The following is an 18130-nucleotide window of genomic DNA, read 5'->3' as shown; positions in this document are numbered from 1 at the left end:
GGCTGCGGGAGCTTTCACTGGGGTCTATAGGGGGGTCTATGGGGGGTATGGGGTCTATAGGGGTGCATGGGGGTCTATAGGGGGTATGGGGTCTATAGGGGTACATGGGGGTCTATAGGGGGTATGGGGTCTATAGGGGTACATGGGGGTCTATAGGGGGGTCTATGGGGGGTATGGGGTCTATAGGGGTACATGGGGGTCTATAGGGGGTATGGGGTCTATAGGGGTACATGGGGGTCTATAGGGGTACATGGGGGTCTATAGGGGGGTCTATAGGGGGTATGGGGTCTATAGGGGTACATGGGGGTCTATAGGGGGTATGGGGGTCTATAGGGGTACATGGGGGTCTATAGATGTGTCTATAGGGGGTATGGGGTCTATAGGGGTACATGGGGGTCTATAGGGGTGTCTATAGGGGGTATGAGGTTTACAGGGGTACATCGGGGTCTATGGGGGTATGGGGTCTATAGGGGTGCATGGGGGTCTATAGGGGGGTCTATAGGGGTGCATGGGGGTCTATGGGGGTATGGGGTCTATAGGGGTACATGGGGATCTATAGAGGTGTCTATAGGGGGTATGGGGTCTATAGGGGTACATGGGGGTCTATAGGGGTGTCTATAGGGGGTATGAGGTTTACAGGGGTACATCGGGGTCTATGGGGGTATGGGGTCTATAGGGGTGCATGGGGGTCTATAGGGGGGTCTATAGGGGGTATGGGGTCTATGGGGGTACATGGGGATCTATAGAGGTGTCTATAGGGGGTATGGGGTCTATAGGGGTACATGGGGGTCTATAGGGGTGTCTATAGGGGGTATGAGGTTTACAGGGGTACATCGGGGTCTATGGGGGTATGGGGTCTATAGGGGTGCATGGGGGTCTATAGGGGGGTCTATAGGGGTGCATGGGGGTCTATGGGGGTATGGGGTCTATAGGGGTACATGGGGATCTATAGAGGTGTCTATAGGGGGTATGGGGTCTATAGGGGTACATGGGGGTCTATAGGGGTGTCTATAGGGGGTATGAGGTTTACAGGGGTACATCGGGGTCTATGGGGGTATGGGGTCTATAGGGGTGCATGGGGGTCTATAGGGGGGTCTATAGGGGTGCATGGGGGTCTATGGGGGTATGGGGTCTATAGGGGTACATGGGGGTCTATAGGGGTTATGGGGTCTATAGGGGTACATGGGGGTCTATAGGGGGTATGGGGTCTATAGGGGTACATGGGGGTCTATAGGGGGTATGGGGTCTATAGGGGTACATGGGGGTCTATAGGTGTGCATATAAGGGGTATGGGGTCTATAGGGGTACATGGGGGTCTATAGCGGGTATGGGGTCTATAGGGGTACATGGGGGTCTATAGGGGTACATGGGGGTCTATAGGGGTATAGGGTCTATAGAGGTATATGGGGGTCTATAGTGGGTATGGGGTCTATAGGGGTACATGGGGGTCTATAGTGGGGTCTATAGGGGGTATGGGGCCTATAGGGGTACATAGGGGTCTTATGGGTCTGTGGGTCTCTATAGGTGGTGTCTATAGAAGTTATGGGGTCTATAGGGGTACATGGGGGGTCTATAGGGGGAATGGGGTCTATACAGATATAGGGGGGTCTATAGGGGTGTCTATAAGGCGTATGGGGCCTATAGAGGTACATGGGGGTTTATAGGGGTGCCTGTAAGGGGTATGGGGTCTATAGGGGTACGGGTTCTATAGGGGGTACAGGGCCTATAGGGGTACATGGGGGTCTATAGGCGTGTCTATAAGGGGTATGGGGTCTCTAGGGGTACATGGGGGTCTACACATGTGTCTATAGTGGGTATGGGATCTATAGGGGTACATAGATGTCTATAGGGATGTCTATAGTGGGTATGGGGTCTAGAGGGGTACATGAGTGTCTATAGGGGTGTCCATAGGGGGTCTGGGGCCTATAGGGGTACACAGGTGTCTACAGGGGTGTCTACAGGGGGTCTGGGGCCTATAGGGGTACAGGGGTGTCTATAGGGGTGTCTATAGGGGGTCTGGGGCCTATAGGGGTACACGGGTGTCTATAGGGGTGTCTATAGGGGGTCTGGGGCCTATAGGGGTACACAGGTGTCTATAGGGGTGTCTATAGGGGGTCTGGGGCCTATAGGGGTACACAGGTGTCTATAGGGGTGTCTATAGGGGGTCTGGGGCCTATAGGGGTACACAGGTGTCTATAGGGGTGTCTATAGGGGGTCTGGGGCCCATAGGGGTACACGGGTGTCTATAGGGGTGTCTATAGGGGATCTGGGGCCTATAGGGGTACACGGGTGTCTATAGGGGTGTCTATAGGGGGTATGGGGCCTATAGGGGTACACGGGTGTCTATAGGGGTGTCTGTAGGGGGTCTGGGGCCTATAGGGGTACATGGGGGTCTATAGGAGCAGGTGAGTGTCTATAATGGGGATGGGCCTCTGTAGGGTACATGAGCATATATAAGGGGTGCATGGGTGTCTCTAGGGAGAATGGGTGTCTATAGGGATGTCTATAGGAGTGCATGGGAGTCTATATGGGGTATGGGTGTATATATAAGGGTATATGGTGTCTACAGGACCAGGTGGGTTGTCTATAGGACACCACATGGGTGTCTATAGGGGTGCCTGTGTGTCTATAGGGTTACAGGGGTGTCTATAGGTGTACATGGGTGTCTATAGGGCACATGGGTGTCTATAGGGTTACACGTGTGTCTATAGCGTGTATGGGCGTCTATGGGGGTGGATGGTTGTGCCTATAGGGTCTCTATGGGGTCCCTATGAGGTCTCTATGCGTCTCTATGGGGTCTCTATGGCGTCTCTATGGGGTCTCTATGGGGTCTCTATGGAGTCTCTATAGGGTTCCTATGGGGTCTCTATAGGGTCTCTATGGGGTCTCTATGGGGTCTCTATGGGGTCCCTATGGGGTCTCTATGGGGTCGCTATAGGGTCTCTAGGGAGTCTCTATAGGGTCCCTATGGGGTCCCTATGGGGTCTCTATAGGGTCTCTATGGGGTCTCTACGGCGTCTCTATGGGGTCTCTATAGGGTCTCTATAGGGTTCCTATGGGGTCTCTATGGGGTCTCTATAGGGTCTCTATGGCGTCTCTATAGGGTCTCTATGGGGTCTCTATGGGGTCTCTATAGGGTCTCTATGGGGTCTCTATAGGGTCTCTATGGCGTCTCTATAGGGTCTCTATGGGGTCTCTATGGGGTCTCTATGGGGTCTCTATGGGATCTCTATGGGATCTCTATGAGGTCTCTATGGGGTCTCTATGGGGTCACTACGGGGTCTCTATGGGGTCTCTATGGGGTCTGTATGGGGTCCCTGTGGGTCTCTATGGGGTCTGTATTGGTCTCTATGGGGTTTCTAGGGAGTCTCTATGGGTCTCTATGGGTCTGTATGGGGTCTCTATGGGCTCCCTATGAGGTCTCTATGCGTCTCTATGGGGTCTCTATAAGGTCTCTATGGGGTCTCTATGGGGTCTCTAGGGAGTCTCTATAGGGTTTCTATGGGGTCTGTATGGGGTCTCTATGGGTCTCTATGGGGTCTCTATTGGTCTCTATGGGTCTCTATGGGGTCTCTATGAGATCTCTATGGGTCTCTATGGGTCTCTATGGGGTCTCTATGGGTCTCTATAGGGTCTCTATGGGGTCTCTATGGGTCTCTATGGGGTCTCTATGGGTCTCTATGGGGTCTCTATGGGGTCCCTATGGGTCTCTATGGGGTCTCTATGGGGTCTCTATGGGTCTCTATGGGGTCTCTATGGGGTCTCTATGGGGTCTCTATAGGGTCTCTATGGGGTCCCTATGGGGTCTCTATGGGGTCGCTATAGGGTCTCTAGGGAGTCTCTATAGGGTCCCTATGGGGTCCCTATGGGGTCTCTATAGGGTCTCTATGGGGTCTCTACGGCGTCTCTATGGGGTCTCTATAGGGTCTCTATAGGGTTCCTATGGGGTCTCTATGGGGTCTCTATAGGGTCTCTATGGCGTCTCTATAGGGTCTCTATGGGGTCTCTATGGGGTCTCTATAGGGTCTCTATGGGGTCTCTATAGGGTCTCTATGGCGTCTCTATAGGGTCTCTATGGGGTCTCTATGGGGTCTCTATAGGGTCTCTATGGGGTCTCTATGGGATCTCTATGGGATCTCTATGAGGTCTCTATGGGGTCTCTATGGGGTCACTACGGGGTCTCTATGGGGTCTCTATGGGTCTCTATGGGGTCTGTATGGGGTCTCTGTGGGTCTCTATGGGGTCTGTATTGGTCTCTATGGGGTTTCTAGGGAGGCTCTATGGGTCTCTATGGGTCTGTATGGGGTCTCTATGGGGTCCCTATGGGTCTCTATGCGTCTCTATGGGGTCTCTATAAGGTCTCTATGGGGTCTCTATGGGGTCTCTAGGGAGTCTCTATAGGGTTTCTATGGGGTCTCTATGGGTCTCTATGGGGTCTCTATTGGTCTCTATGGGTCTCTATGGGGTCTCTATGAGATCTCTATGGGTCTCTATGGGTCTCTATGGGGTCTCTATAGGGTCTCTATGGGGTCTCTATGGGTCTCTATGGGGTCTCTATGGGGTCCCTATGGGTCTCTATGGGGTCTCTATGGGGTCTCTATGGGTCTCTATAGGGTCTCAATGGGGTCTCTATGGGTCTCTATGGGTCTCTATGGGGTCCCTATGGGTCTCTATGGGGTCTCTATGGGGTCCCTATGGGTCTCTATGGGTCTCTATGGGGTGTCTATGGGGTCCCTTTGGGTCTCTATGGGGTCTCTATGGGGTCTCTATGGGGTCCCTATGGGGTCCCTATGGGTCTCTATGGGGTCTCTATGGGGTCTCTATGGGTCCCTATGGGTCTCTATGGGTCTCTATGGGGTCTCTATGGGGTCTCTATGGTGTCCCTATGGGTCTCTATGGGTCTCTATGGGGTCTCTATGGGGTCCCTATGGGTCTCTATGGGTCTCTATGGGGTCTCTATGGGTCCCTATGGGTCTCTATGGGTCTCTATGGGGTCTCTATGGGGTCTCTATGGTGTCCCTATGGGGTCCCTATGGGTCTCTATGGGGTCTCTATGGGGTCTCTATGGGTCCCTATGGGTCTCTATGGGTCTCTATGGGTCCCTATGGGGTCTCTATGGGGTCCCTATGGGTCTCTATGCGTCTCTATGGGGTCTCTATAAGGTCTCTATGGGGTCTCTATGGGGTCTCTAGGGAGTCTCTATAGGGTTTCTATGGGGTCTCTATGGGTCTCTATGGGGTCTCTATTGGTCTCTATGGGTCTCTATGGGGTCTCTATGAGATCTCTATGGGTCTCTATGGGTCTCTATGGGGTCTCTATAGGGTCTCTATGGGGTCTCTATGGGTCTCTATGGGGTCTCTATGGGGTCCCTATGGGTCTCTATGGGGTCTCTATGGGGTCTCTATGGGTCTCTATAGGGTCTCAATGGGGTCTCTATGGGTCTCTATGGGTCTCTATGGGGTCCCTATGGGTCTCTATGGGGTCTCTATGGGGTCCCTATGGGTCTCTATGGGTCTCTATGGGGTGTCTATGGGGTCCCTTTGGGTCTCTATGGGGTCTCTATGGGGTCTCTATGGGGTCCCTATGGGGTCCCTATGGGTCTCTATGGGGTCTCTATGGGGTCTCTATGGGTCCCTATGGGTCTCTATGGGTCTCTATGGGGTCTCTATGGGGTCTCTATGGTGTCCCTATGGGTCTCTATGGGTCTCTATGGGGTCTCTATGGGGTCCCTATGGGTCTCTATGGGTCTCTATGGGGTCTCTATGGGTCCCTATGGGTCTCTATGGGTCTCTATGGGGTCTCTATGGGGTCTCTATGGTGTCCCTATGGGGTCCCTATGGGTCTCTATGGGGTCTCTATGGGGTCTCTATGGGTCCCTATGGGTCTCTATGGGTCTCTATGGGTCCCTATGGGGTCTCTATGGGGTCCCTATGGGTCTCTATGGGTCTGTACCGGTCCCCCCGGGCCATGTTTCCGCCCGGAGCGGTTCCCGTCTCGTACCGGTCTCCTCCACTTCCGGTGCCACTTCCGGGCCGGCGGCGGGGCCCTGTTCCCGTCCCGGTGCCGTTCCCCGGTTCGGTCTCGCTCCATTTCCGGTTCCGGTCCGGTTCGGTTCCGGTTCCGGGATGCGGCTGCTCCCGGCGCTGCGGCTCCGGCCGGGCCCGGTGGCGGCGGTGCCTCGGTACCGGCAGGGGCAGAGCCCGGAGCCGCGAACCAGGGAGTACTTCTATTGGGTGGATCATCAGGGACAGGTACCGGAACAACAACGGGAACAACAACGGGAACAACAACGGGGATAACGGGAACAACAACGGGGATAACGGGAACAACAACGGGAACAACAACGGGGATAACGGGAACAACAACGGGAACAACAACGGGGATAACGGGAACAACAACGGGAACAACAACGGGGATAACGGGAACAACAACGGGAACAACAACGGGGATAACGGGGGGATAACAACGGGGGGATAACGGGAACAACAACGGGGATAACGGGGGGAAGAACGGGGATAACGCGGGGGAACAACTGGGGGTAAAAGGGGGGATAACAGGCATAACAACGGGGATAATGGGGGGAACAACGGGGGGATAACGGGGGGGATAACAGGGATAACAACTGGGATAACAGGGGGAACAACGGGGATAATGGGGGGGAACGGGGGGCTGAACAACAGGGAGAAAGGGGGGGGGAACAGGGGGGATAACAGGGGGGTGAACAACGGGGATACCGGGAACAACAACAGGAATAATGGGGGGGAACAACGGGTATAATGAGGGGATAATGGGGGGGGAACAACGGGGATACCGGGAACAACAACAGGGATAACGGGGGGGATAACAGGGGGGGAACAACGGGTATAATGAGGGGTTAACGGGGATAACGGGGGGGGGAACAACGGGGATACTGGGAACAACAACAGGGATAACGGGGGGGGAACAGCGGGGATAATGGGGGGATAACGGGGTAACGGGGGAACAATGGGGGGATAATAGGGGGAACAATGGGGATAACAGGGGGGATAACGGGGGGGATAACGGGGATAAGGGGGGGATAACAGGGGGGATAACGGGGGGAACAACGGGGATAACAACGGGGATAACAACAGGGATAACGGGAACAACAACGGGGATAACGGGGGGAACAACAGGGATAACAACAGGGATAACGGGGGATAAGGGGAACAACAACGGGGATAACAGGAACAACAGGAGGAACAACGGGGATAACGGGAACAATAACAGGGATAACAACGGGGATAATGGGGATAACGGGGGGGGATAACGGGGATAACAACAAGGGGGATAACGGGGGGGATAACAGCGGGGATAACAGGAACAACAACAGGGATAACGGGGGGATAACGGGGATAACGGGGGGGGATAACAGCGGGGATAACAGGAACAACAACAGGGATAACGGGGGGATAACAGGGATAACAACAGGGGGGATAACAGCGGGGATAACGGGAACAACAGGGATAACAGGGACACAGCAGGATAATGGGGACAGTGGGGATAACAGGAATAACAACGGGGATAACGGGGGGATAACGGGGACAGCAGGGATAACAGGGATAACAACGAGGATAACGGGAACAGGGAGAACAACAGGAACAGGGGGGATAACGGGGGGGGCAATGGGAATAACGGGGATAACGGGGGGAACACCGGGGACAACAGGAATAATGGGGACAGGGAGAACAACGGAGACACCGGGAACGGGGGGAACACCACAAACACGGGAATAGGGGGAACAATGGGAACAGAGGGAACACCGGGAACAGGGGGGCACCGGGAATAGGGGGAACACTGGGAACAATGGGAACAGGGAGAACACCAGGAACACGGGGGCACCAGGAATAGGGGGAACACTGGGAACAATGGGAACAGGGGAACACCGGGAACAGGGGGGGCACCGGGAATAACGGGATCAGTGGGGCACTGGGAACACACAATGGGAACACTGGGAATAGGGGGAACACCGGGAATAACGGGAACAGGGGGGGACAGCAGGAACAATGGGAACACCGGGAACGGGGGGGGACAACGGGAACACACAACAGGAATAACAGGGACAGGGGGACAACGGGAACACCGGGAATAGGGGTGCACTGGGAACAGGGGAAATACCGGGAACAGGGGGGGCACTGGGAACAATGGGAACAGGGGGAACACCGGGAACAGAGGGAACACAGAGGGAACACTGGGAACAAGGGGGGGTGTCCTTGGGGGGGGCTAGAACCAGATCCACAACAGATCCCAGATGGATCCCAAACAGGCCCTCAGTGAATCCCAAAAGGACGGTAACGGCCTCGGGACGCCGGGGATGGATGGGATGGCTCCTGGGGAGATCCCAGATGGATCCTGGCTGGATCCCAAACAGAACCCACTTGGATCCATGGCAGATCCCAGACAGAACCCAAACAGAACCCACGTGGATCCATAGCAGATCCCAGGCAGATCCCAAACAGAACCCACTTGGATCCATAGCAGATCCCAGACAGATCCCAAACAGAACCCACGCAGATCCATAGCAGATCCCAGGCAGATCCCAAACAGAACCCACTTGGATCCATGGCAGATCCCAGATGGATCCCAAACAGAACCCACGTGGATCCATGGCAGATCCCAAACGGCACCCACGTGGATCCATAGCAGATCCCAAACAGAACCCACGTGGATCCATGGCAGATCCCAGACAGATCCCAGACAGAACCCACGTGGATCCATAGCAGATCCCAAACGGAACCCACGTGGATCCATAGCAGATCCCAGGCAGATCCCAAACAGGACCCACGTGGATCCATGGTGGATCCCAAACGGCACCCACGTGGATCCATAGCAGATCCCAAACAGAACCCACGTGGATCCATGGCAGATCCCAGACAGATCCCAGACAGAACCCACGTGGATCCATAGCAGATCCCAAACGGAACCCACGTGGATCCATAGCAGATCCCAAACAGAACCCACGTGGATCCATAGCAGATCCCAAACAGAACCCACGTGGATCCATGGTGGATCCCAGCTACATCCCAAACGTAGAGGGACCCAGGACAGATCCCAGGTAGATCCCAACCAGATCTCAGAGGGATCCCGGTCAGATCCCAGATAGATCCCAAACAGAACCCATGTGGATCCATGGAGGATGCCCAATAGATCCCAAACATACCCAGAGGGACCCATGACAGATCCCAAAGGGATCCCAAACAGAACCCCCATGGATCCAAGGCAGATCCCAAAGAAATCCCAGAGGGATCCCAGGCAGACTTTGGGATTCAGAGGCTTTTTCCCCCTTTTCCAACAGCTTTTCCTGGATGACACCAAAGTGAAGAACTTCATCACCTGCTTCAAAGGTACCGGGCCCCAAACCCACCCCAAAAGCAGCCCTTCCCTGGGATCACATCCTTAACTGGGATCTCAGCCTTATCTAGGATCCAGTCCTTGGGATCCCATCCTGAATCGGGATCCAGTACTTGACTGGGATCTGATCCTCAATCAGGATCTCATCCATGAGCCCTGATCCTTAATGAGGATCCAGTCCTTAACTGGGATGGATCCTTAGTAAGGATCTGATCCTTAACTGGGATCCAATCCTCAACTGCGATCTCATCCGTATTGGGAGTATTCAATTGGGATCCAATCCTTGGGATCCGATCCTGAATCAGGATCCAGTATTGACTGGGATCTGATCCTTAATCAGGATCTGATCCTTAACCATGATCTCATCCATGAGCCCTGATCCTTAATGAAGATCCGATCCTTACCTGGGATCCAATCCTCAACTGGGATCTCATCCGTATTGGGAGTATTCAGTTGGGATCCAATCCTGAATCAGGATCCAGTATTGACTGGGATCTGATCCTCAATCAGGATCTCATCCATGAGCCCTGATCCTTAGTAAGGATCTGATCCTTAACTGGGATCCAGTCCTCAATTGGGATCTCATCCGTATTGGGAATATTCAGTTGGGATCCAATCCTTGGGATCCGATCCTGATTCAGAATCCAGTCCTTACGATTCCATCCTTAACCAGGAGCCTATCTTTAATACGGATCCCATCCTTATTTGGGATCTAATCTCTAAGTGGGATCTGATCCTTGAAATCCAATTGTTAATGGGGATCTCATCCTTAACGGGGATGCGATCCTAGAGATCAGATCCTTAATCAGGATCCAATCCTTAATTGGGATCTCATCCTAAAACCAGATCTCATCCTTAACTGGGATCCCAGCCTTAATCAGGATCCTATCCTTGATCAAGATCTGATCCTTAATTGGAATCTTACCCTTAACTGGGAGCTGATCCTTAAAATCAGGCTGCTATCATCACTTGGGATCTCATCCCTGAGATCCAATCACCAGGATCCCATCCATCCTTAATCGGGATCTCATCCCTGAGATCCAATCACCAGGATCCCATCCATCCTTAATCGGGATCTCTTCCCTGAGATCCAATCATCAGGATCCCATCCATCCTTAATCGGGATCTCATCCCTGAGATCCAATCACCAGGATCCCATCCATCCTTAATCGGGATCTCATCCCTGAGATCCAATCACCAGGATCCCATCCATCCTTAATTGGGATCTCTTCCCTGAGATCCAATCATCAGGATCCCATCCATCCTTAATCGGGATCTCATCCCTGAGATCCAATCACCAGGATCCCATCCATCCTTAATCAGGATCTCATCCTTGAGATCCAATCATCAGGATCCCATCCCATGGCAGCAGTGACTGGAAGGGGAGGGGGGGGGATCAGGCATCCCTATTTGCATATCCCTTCCTTCCCTACCATCACTTCCCATTGGCGCTTCCCGGTGCTTCCATCCCTCCTCCCATCAGCTTCCCAAACCCGGAAGAGCCGCATGTAACCACATCCCCGTGTCCCATATCCCTGCAGACGTGGCATTCCTGAGCTTCTTCTTCAAGCAGCTGGAGCGGAACCGGAGCGGGCGCTACGAGGCGGAATTCCCGTTCCTATCCCGCTGCGGCCGGGAGCGGAACTTCCTCCGCTGTGAGGATCAGCCCGTTGTCTTCACCCACCTCCTACCGGGAGATCCCGGGCTCCTCTCCTACTGCGGCGGGGGGGAGCGCTTGGCGGTGCCATTCCAACCGGGAAAGCTGACGGTGTTGCCGGAAAACGGGCGGCTCTACCATCCGGCGCCGGCCAAATCCGGCGGCGTGGGGCTGGTGCGCTCGGCGCTGGCTTGGGAATGGAGCTCCTGCTTCCAGTACGAGCACGGGATGGAGCAGCCACCAACGCACTTCCTATGGGAAGGCCGGAGCTACCGGCTCACCGGGGAGCTGCTCCCGTTGCTCCGTGCGGGAAGCGCCAGGGAACGCGCGGATATTCCCGGCTCCACGTGCCAGGGTTGAGCCGCGATTCCCGGTGTCCCCATCAGAGCCCACCGGGGCCAGACCCCAAGCCTTAAAGAAGCTTAAAGTGGGAGAACGGAGCTGATTCCTTGTGGGAATTTGGGAGGTCGGGATGGGATCTGGGGGGGGAAGAGTGATAATAAAAGGCGCCGCGGTGCCGGGTTCTTTGCCAGAGCCCTTCCAAAGCAACCGGATTTATTAAGGAATTCCTTGTGTTAATGAACCTGGATAACGAGGAATGGCGGAGCCGGAATGGCGGCATCGAAGCCGTGGTGGTGGTGGTGGGAGCAAGTGGCAAAAGAGCTCCAAACCAAGGAGAAACATCAGGGAGAAGGTGCCAAAGTGGCACCGAAATGAGGGGGAAAACCTCAGGGAGATGGCCAAAAAGGTCACAGCTGAGGAGAAAACCTGGAAAAGGGGCCAAAGAGGCACCAAAATGAGGGGGAAACCTCAGGGAGATACCCAGAAAGCTCCCAGCTGAGGAGAAAACCTGGAAAAGGGGCCAAAGAGGCACCAAAATGAGGGGGAAACCTCAGGGAGATGCCCAGAAAGCTCCCAGCTGAGGAGAAAACCTGGAAAAGGGGCCAAAGAGGCACCAAAATGAGGGGGAAACCTCAGGGAGATGCCCAGAAAGCTCCCAGCTGAGGAGAAAACCTGGAAAAGGGGCCAAAGAGGCACCAAAATGAGGGGGAAACCTCAGGGAGATGGCCAAAAAGCTCCAAAACAAGGGGAAAACCTCAGGGAAAAGGTGCTAAAGCAGCACCCAACATGGAGAAACTGCAGGGAGATGCCAAAGTGGCACCAAAATGAGGAAGAAACCTCAGGGGAAGGTGCCAAAGAAGCACCAGAACATGGAGAAAACCCCAGGGAAATGCCAAAAACCACCAAAACGTGGAGAAAACCTTAGGGAGAAGGTGCCAAAGTTTCTCGAAACCAAGGAGAAACCTCAGGTAGATGCCAAAAAACACCAAAACAAGGAGAAAACCTCAGGGAGATGCCAAAAAAGCTCCAAAACATGGAGAAAACCTTAGGGAGAAGGTGCCAAAGTGGCACCAAACCAAGGAGCAACCTCAGGTAGATGCCAAAAAACACCAAAACAAGGAGCAACCTGAGGTAGATGCCAAAAAAGCTCCAAAACGTGGAGAAAACCTCAGGGAGAAGGTGCCAAAGTGGCACCAAACCAAAGAGAAAACAGGGTGAAAAGTGCCAAAGAGGCACCAAAACGAGGATAACCTCAAGCAGAAGGTGCCAAAAGATCTCCAAAATGAGAAAACCCCTGCTAGATGCCAAAATGTTCCACCAAAATGAGAAAACCTTCTTGAGAGGCCAAAAAAGCTCCAAAACCAGGAGAAACATCAGGTAGATGTCAAAAAAAAAAAACACCAAAACAACGAGAAAACCTCAAGAGAAGGTGCCAAAGTGGCACCAAACCATGGAGAAAACAGGGTGGAAAGTGCCAAAGAGGCACCAAAACGAGGATAACCTCAAGCAGAAGGTGCCAAAAGAGCTCCAAACCGAGGAGAAAACCCTGTTGAGATGCCAACCAAGCTCCCAAACGAGGAGATGACCTCAGGGAGAAGGTGCCAACCCCCCCCCCCCAAAAAAAAACCCCAAGGAGGAACCTCCGGTAGATGCCAAAAGCTCCAAAACCAGGAGAAACAGCCCCAGTTTTGGTGTTGGACCACGGGCTCTGTCCCGTGTCCCCCCCAGTGATGCCACATCAGTGCTGTGGGTTGGGCTGTGGGTTGGGCTGAAGCTCTCCCAAGGCGAAGTAGTCGAGGGTGCCTTGGCGGCAGAGGCTGGCTGTCCACATGGCGTTGTCGCGGCCGGAGCTCACCAGCATGCGGCAGAGCTCGGCGCTGACGGCGGTGAAGCGTTCCTCATCCAAAGCATCCTCCAAGGGCCCGGCGGAAGGCGCCGGTGCCCGCGGCGTCTCCCGGCTGTAGCAGTCCACGGGGTAAGGGTAGACCACGAGGCAGAGGTCCGGGAGGACGGAGGTTTGGCGTAGCAAGGTCTTGAGGCCCGGCGTGGACAGAGGGTTGCCGAAAAGGCCCAGGCATCGGAGGCGGGAGCAACGGCACAGAGACGGGAGCAGGGCTTCCAAGCGGGAGTCTGTGAGTTGGCATTCCATGAGATCCAGGTGGAGGAGGCAGGAGGAGTTCTCCAGGAGGGAGCACAGAGGTTGGAGAAGGCTCTCGGTGAAGTGGTGGCCGCTCAAGTCCAGCTTCTTCAGGGCCGGAGCGTGGATGCTTTGGGAGAGGAAAGCGAGGTCGCCGGGAAGGAGGTAGCAGAAGGCCAGTTCCAGGCTTTCCAGAGGAGCTTCCAGGTTCCTGGTGGGAAGAGGGAGAAGGAGCCATGAGGACACCAAAGCCACCGGGATCAAGCTGTCGATCAATGGGGTGGGGATGGTTCCCAAAGCAAAACACAAATCATAGGGTGCTTCTCCTCACGCAGCACCCCCCAAGTCCTTCTTCTCAGGGCTGCGCCATCCATCCGTCATCCATCCCATCCATCCATCGGCCATCAGCCATCCAGCCAACCATCCCATCCACCTGTCCATCCATCATCCAGCCAGCCAGCCCACCCATCCAGCCATCCTCCATTCAGTCATGCTCTATCCATCCATCATCCATCATGCATCCATCCATCCATCATCCATCCATCATCCATCATGCATCCATCCATCCATCATCCATCCATCATCCATCCATCTATCCATCCATCCACCATCCATCCATCATCCATCTATCCATCCCTCCATCCATCCATTCATCATCCATCCATCTATCCATCCATCCATCATCCATCCATCATCCATCTATCCATCCATCCATCACCCATCCATCATCCATCCATCTATCCATCCATCCATCATCCATCCATCTATCCATCCATCCATCATCCATCCATCATCCATCCATCTATCCTTCATCCATCCATCTATCCATCATCCATCCATCCATCCATCATCCATCCATCTATCCATCATCCATATATCGATTATCCATCCATCTATCCATCAATCCCACCCATCCATCTATCCATCATCCATCCATCCATCCATCATTCGTATATCCATTATCCATCCATCTATCCATCCATCACCCATCAATCCCACCCATCCATCCATCCATCCATCCATCCATCCATCCCATCCATCCATCCATCATCCATCAATCCCACCCATCCATCCATCCATCATCCATCAATCCCACCCATCCATCCATCCATCCATCCATCATCCATCAATCCCACCCATCCATCCATCCATCATCCATCAATCCCATCCATCCATCACCCATCAATCCCATCCATTCATCCATCATCCATCAATCCCACCCATCCATCCATCATCCATCAATCCCACCCATCCATCCATCCGTCCATCATCCCTCAATCCCATCCATCCATCACCCATCAATCCCATCCATCCATCCATCACCCATCAATCCCATCCATCCATCCATCATCCCTCAATCCCATCCATCCATCCATCACCCATCAATCCCATCCATCCATCCATCACCCATCAATCCCATCCATCCATCACCCATCAATCCCACCCATCCATCCATCATCGATCCATCCCACCCATCCACCCATCCACCATCCATCCACCCCAGTCCATTTACGGGATCACCCAACCCACACCCCCACCTCACTGAACCTCCTGATGTCCACCCACGCCCCCACCTCCCTCCGGATCCCATCTGCCCCTTGGATCCGCACCGTAGCAGCTGCCTGAGCTTCCCAGACAACCTTGACGATCCCAAGTTGAGCTCCCGGAGGGCCCGGAGCTTCCCGAGGTGCGTGGCAAGACGTCGGAACCCGGCGTCGGCTCCGGCCGCGTGCCTCCGCACGTCCACGTTGCTGTAGGGCAGCTTGAGGCTGAGCAGATCCGGGAAGCGGCTGAGCTGCGGCACCACGGCGCAGAGCCCCGCCAGGCCCAGGTTGTTGAAGCGCAGATCCACGCGGCGCACGCCGCCGGGATCCAGGCATTCCAACAACGCCACGATCCCGGTCACCGACAGCTCCTCGGCGTGGAAATCCCGGCAGCGGAGCCGCAGGGGGCTGCCGGTGGCTTGGAGAGCGTCGCGGAGGACGCCGGACGACGTGCCATTGACGAAGAGGTCGGCGCGGATCTCGACGCCGACGGCGTGGGGCGGGGAGGAGCTTCCGGAGGGGGTTCTGCGTCGCTTGGAATTGTGTTTCTGCACTTCCCTTTGGTGTTTGGCCACCTCGAGGCAAGCTTTGGCCAATGCCACCGTGCCCGACCATAGGCTCATCCCTTCTGGCCCGCGGGCGGTGGCGGTGGCGGTGCTGTCGTCGTCCTGGAGACCCGTCATGTCCAACACCCGCAGGTGGCACTGTCTGTCGCTGGGGAGATAGGGAATGGGGTTGGAGGGGGGGGAAAGTAGGGAATGGGGAGAGCTGGGGGTGTCCCGCACCGCGCTCCGGCCCTGATGGGGGTGGTGAGGCCCAAAGTGATGGAGGCTCCATCCCTGGAAGCCTTCAAGGCTCCTGGGAGACTTTGGAGCAGGTCCAGTGCCTAAAGGGGCTCCAGGAAAGCTGGAGAGGGGCTTTGGACAAGGGGTGGAGATATGGGATGAGGAGGAACGGCTCCAACTGGAAGAGGGAAGAGTTGGATGGGACCTTGGGATGAAGTTCTTCCCCATGAGGGTGCTGGGGCACTGGAAGGGGTTGAATGGAGAAGCTCTGGATCACTGGAAGTGATCCAGGCCAGGTTGGATGGGGCTTGGAGCAATGGGGCTTTGGACAAGGGATGGGATAAGGGGGAACGGCTCCAACTGGAAGAGGGAAGACGTGGATGGGACCTTGGGATGAAGTTCTTCCCCATGAGGGTGCTGGGGCACTGGAAGGGGTTGAATGGAGAAGCTCTGGATCACTGGAACTGATCCAGGCCAAGTTGGATGGGGCTTGGAGCAATGGGGTTTTGGACAAGGGATGGAAACATGGGATGAGGAGGAACGGCTCCAACTGGAAGAGGGAAGAGTTGGATGGGACCTTGGGATGAGGTTCATCACCACGAGGGTGCCGGGACACTGCAAGGGTATGAAGGGAGAAGCTTTGGACCACTGGAACTGATCCAGGCCAAGTTGGATGGGGCTTGGAGCAATGGGGCTTTGGACAAGGGATGGAAACATGGGATGGGGAGGAAGGACACCAACTGGAAGAGGGAAGAGTTGGATGGGACCTTGGGATGAGGTTCATCACCACGAGGGTGCTGGGGCAGTGGAACGGGTTGAAGGGAGAAGCTGTGGATCACTGGAACTGATCCAGGGCAGGCTGGACCGGGCTTGGAGCAATGGGGTTTTGGACAAGGGATGGGATAAGGGGGAACAGCTCCAACTGGAAGAGGGAAGAGTTGGATGGGACCTTGGGATGAGGTTCATCACCATGAGGGTGCCGGGACACTGGAAGGGGTTGAAGGGAGAAGCTGTGGATCACTGGAACTGATCCAGGGCAGGCTGGACCGGGCTTGGAGCAATGGGGCTTTGGACAAGGGATGGGATAAGGAAGAACGGCACCAACTGGAAGAGGGAAGAGTTGGATGGGACCTTGGGATGAGGTTCGTCACCATGAGGGTGCTGGGGCAGTGGAAGGGGTTGAAGGAAGAAGCTGTGGACCACTGGAACTGATCCAGGCCAAGTTGGATGGGGCTTGGAGCAATGGGGCTTTGGACAAGGGATGGGATAAGGAAGAACGGCTCCAACTGGAAGAGGGAAGAGTTGGATGGGACCTTGGGATGAGGTTCATCACGACGAGGGTGCCGGGACACTGGAAGGGTCGAATGGAGAAACTCTTGATCACCGGAACTAATTGGCCAAGGCTTGGAGCACCCCGCTCTAGTGCAAGGTGCCCCCATGGAAGTGGGCGCTCTTCAAGGTCTCTTCCAACCCAAACCCTTCCACGACGCTCCCAGTCCAGCATTGATGATGACCACCACCACCACCACCACCACCACCACCCTTCCCATAGGGCATGAGGGACCCAATCCCACCCCGTTACCCCAAGGGACCGCGGTACCTGGGGGTCTGCTGGGACTCCTCCAGCTCCCTCCTGACGTGGGCCACCACGGCGGCGAGGACGGCTTGGACACAGAGCTTGTCGGGGCTGTGGGGCGCGCGGTGGGCGCGGTGCCGGGGGTGCCCGCAGCGGCCCAGGAGGCACTGGAAGCTGAGCACTGGGAAGGGCCAGGAGGTGACCAGGTCCTGTAGGGCCAGGGCCCGGCCGTCCACGAAGGCCGCTTGGAAGAGGACGGGGTAGAGCTCGGAGGGCAGGAAGGGCAGCGCGCGGCGGGCGCCGGGCCGGTGGCCAAGCAGGCGGCGGGCGCAGAGGAAGACGAGGCTCTGCATGGTGCCGTGGGGCTGGCCCCACGGAGGCACCCAAGGGAGCGGGGGGGACACAGAGAGAGAGGAAAGGGGGGACCTGGGGCAAGAGGCAAAAGGAAGGCTGTGGTGGGATATGTAACATGACCCCACACACACACATATCAATGGGGCAGTCCTAAAGCAGACCTGACATCAATGGGGCAGCCCTAAAGCAGACCCGACATCAATGGGGCAGCCCTAAACCAGGCCCATCATAAATGGGGCACCCCTAAACCAGAACAATTATCAATGGGGCAGCCCTAAACCAGGCCCATCATAAATGGGGCACCCCTAAACCAGACCAATTATCAATGGGGCACACCACTGCACCCCTAAAGCAGACCCGACATCA

General features: G+C 55.3%; 2 protein-coding genes across 2 annotated transcripts; one reads left to right on the top strand and one right to left on the bottom strand.

The window, feature by feature from the left end:
- Positions 1-6108: 6108 nt before the first annotated feature.
- On the top strand, positions 6109-11412 carry LOC133263793 (UPF0598 protein C8orf82-like). Its single transcript, XM_061443662.1, has 3 exons — positions 6109-6251; positions 9314-9362; positions 10911-11412. The coding sequence occupies exons 1-3, from the start codon at positions 6126-6128 to the stop codon at positions 11384-11386; spliced, it is 651 nt and encodes a 216-aa protein (XP_061299646.1). The 5' UTR covers positions 6109-6125; the 3' UTR covers positions 11387-11412.
- Positions 11413-13106: 1694 nt separating this feature from the next.
- LOC133263796 (leucine-rich repeat-containing protein 14-like) lies at positions 13107-17764 on the bottom strand. Its single transcript, XM_061443665.1, has 3 exons — positions 17435-17764; positions 15116-15763; positions 13107-13716 (listed from the first exon to the last, which is right to left on the bottom strand). The coding sequence occupies exons 1-3, from the start codon at positions 17761-17763 to the stop codon at positions 13107-13109; spliced, it is 1587 nt and encodes a 528-aa protein (XP_061299649.1). The 5' UTR covers position 17764.
- Between the last annotated feature and the right edge of the window lie 366 nt (positions 17765-18130).

This window comes from Pezoporus flaviventris, unplaced genomic scaffold (genome assembly GCF_033815535.1).
Source record: "Pezoporus flaviventris isolate CSIRO_AGI_PZ_B2104156 unplaced genomic scaffold, CSIRO_AGI_Pfla_v1 ptg000468l, whole genome shotgun sequence".
Taxonomy (NCBI): Eukaryota; Metazoa; Chordata; class Aves; order Psittaciformes; family Psittacidae; genus Pezoporus; species Pezoporus flaviventris.
This window is presented reverse-complemented; position numbering and strand designations above follow the sequence as displayed.

What these genes read in the sequence shown, in the direction of transcription:
- LOC133263796 (XM_061443665.1), bottom strand. Translation starts at nt 17,763, where the DNA reads ATGCAGAGCCTCGTCTTCCTCTGCGCCCGCCGCCTGCTTGGCCACCGG. An exon ending in GAGTCCCAGCAGACCCCCAG is followed by an intron (nt 15,764 to 17,434) that starts GTACCGCGGTCC and finishes CTATCTCCCCAG; the next exon opens with CGACAGACAGTGCCACCTGC. An exon ending in AAGCTCAGGCAGCTGCTACG is followed by an intron (nt 13,717 to 15,115) that starts GTGCGGATCCAA and finishes TCTTCCCACCAG; the next exon opens with GAACCTGGAAGCTCCTCTGG.
- LOC133263793 (XM_061443662.1), top strand. Translation starts at nt 6,126, where the DNA reads ATGCGGCTGCTCCCGGCGCTGCGGCTCCGGCCGGGCCCGGTGGCGGCG. An exon ending in GGGTGGATCATCAGGGACAG is followed by an intron (nt 6,252 to 9,313) that starts GTACCGGAACAA and finishes CTTTTCCAACAG; the next exon opens with CTTTTCCTGGATGACACCAA. An exon ending in CTTCATCACCTGCTTCAAAG is followed by an intron (nt 9,363 to 10,910) that starts GTACCGGGCCCC and finishes ATATCCCTGCAG; the next exon opens with ACGTGGCATTCCTGAGCTTC.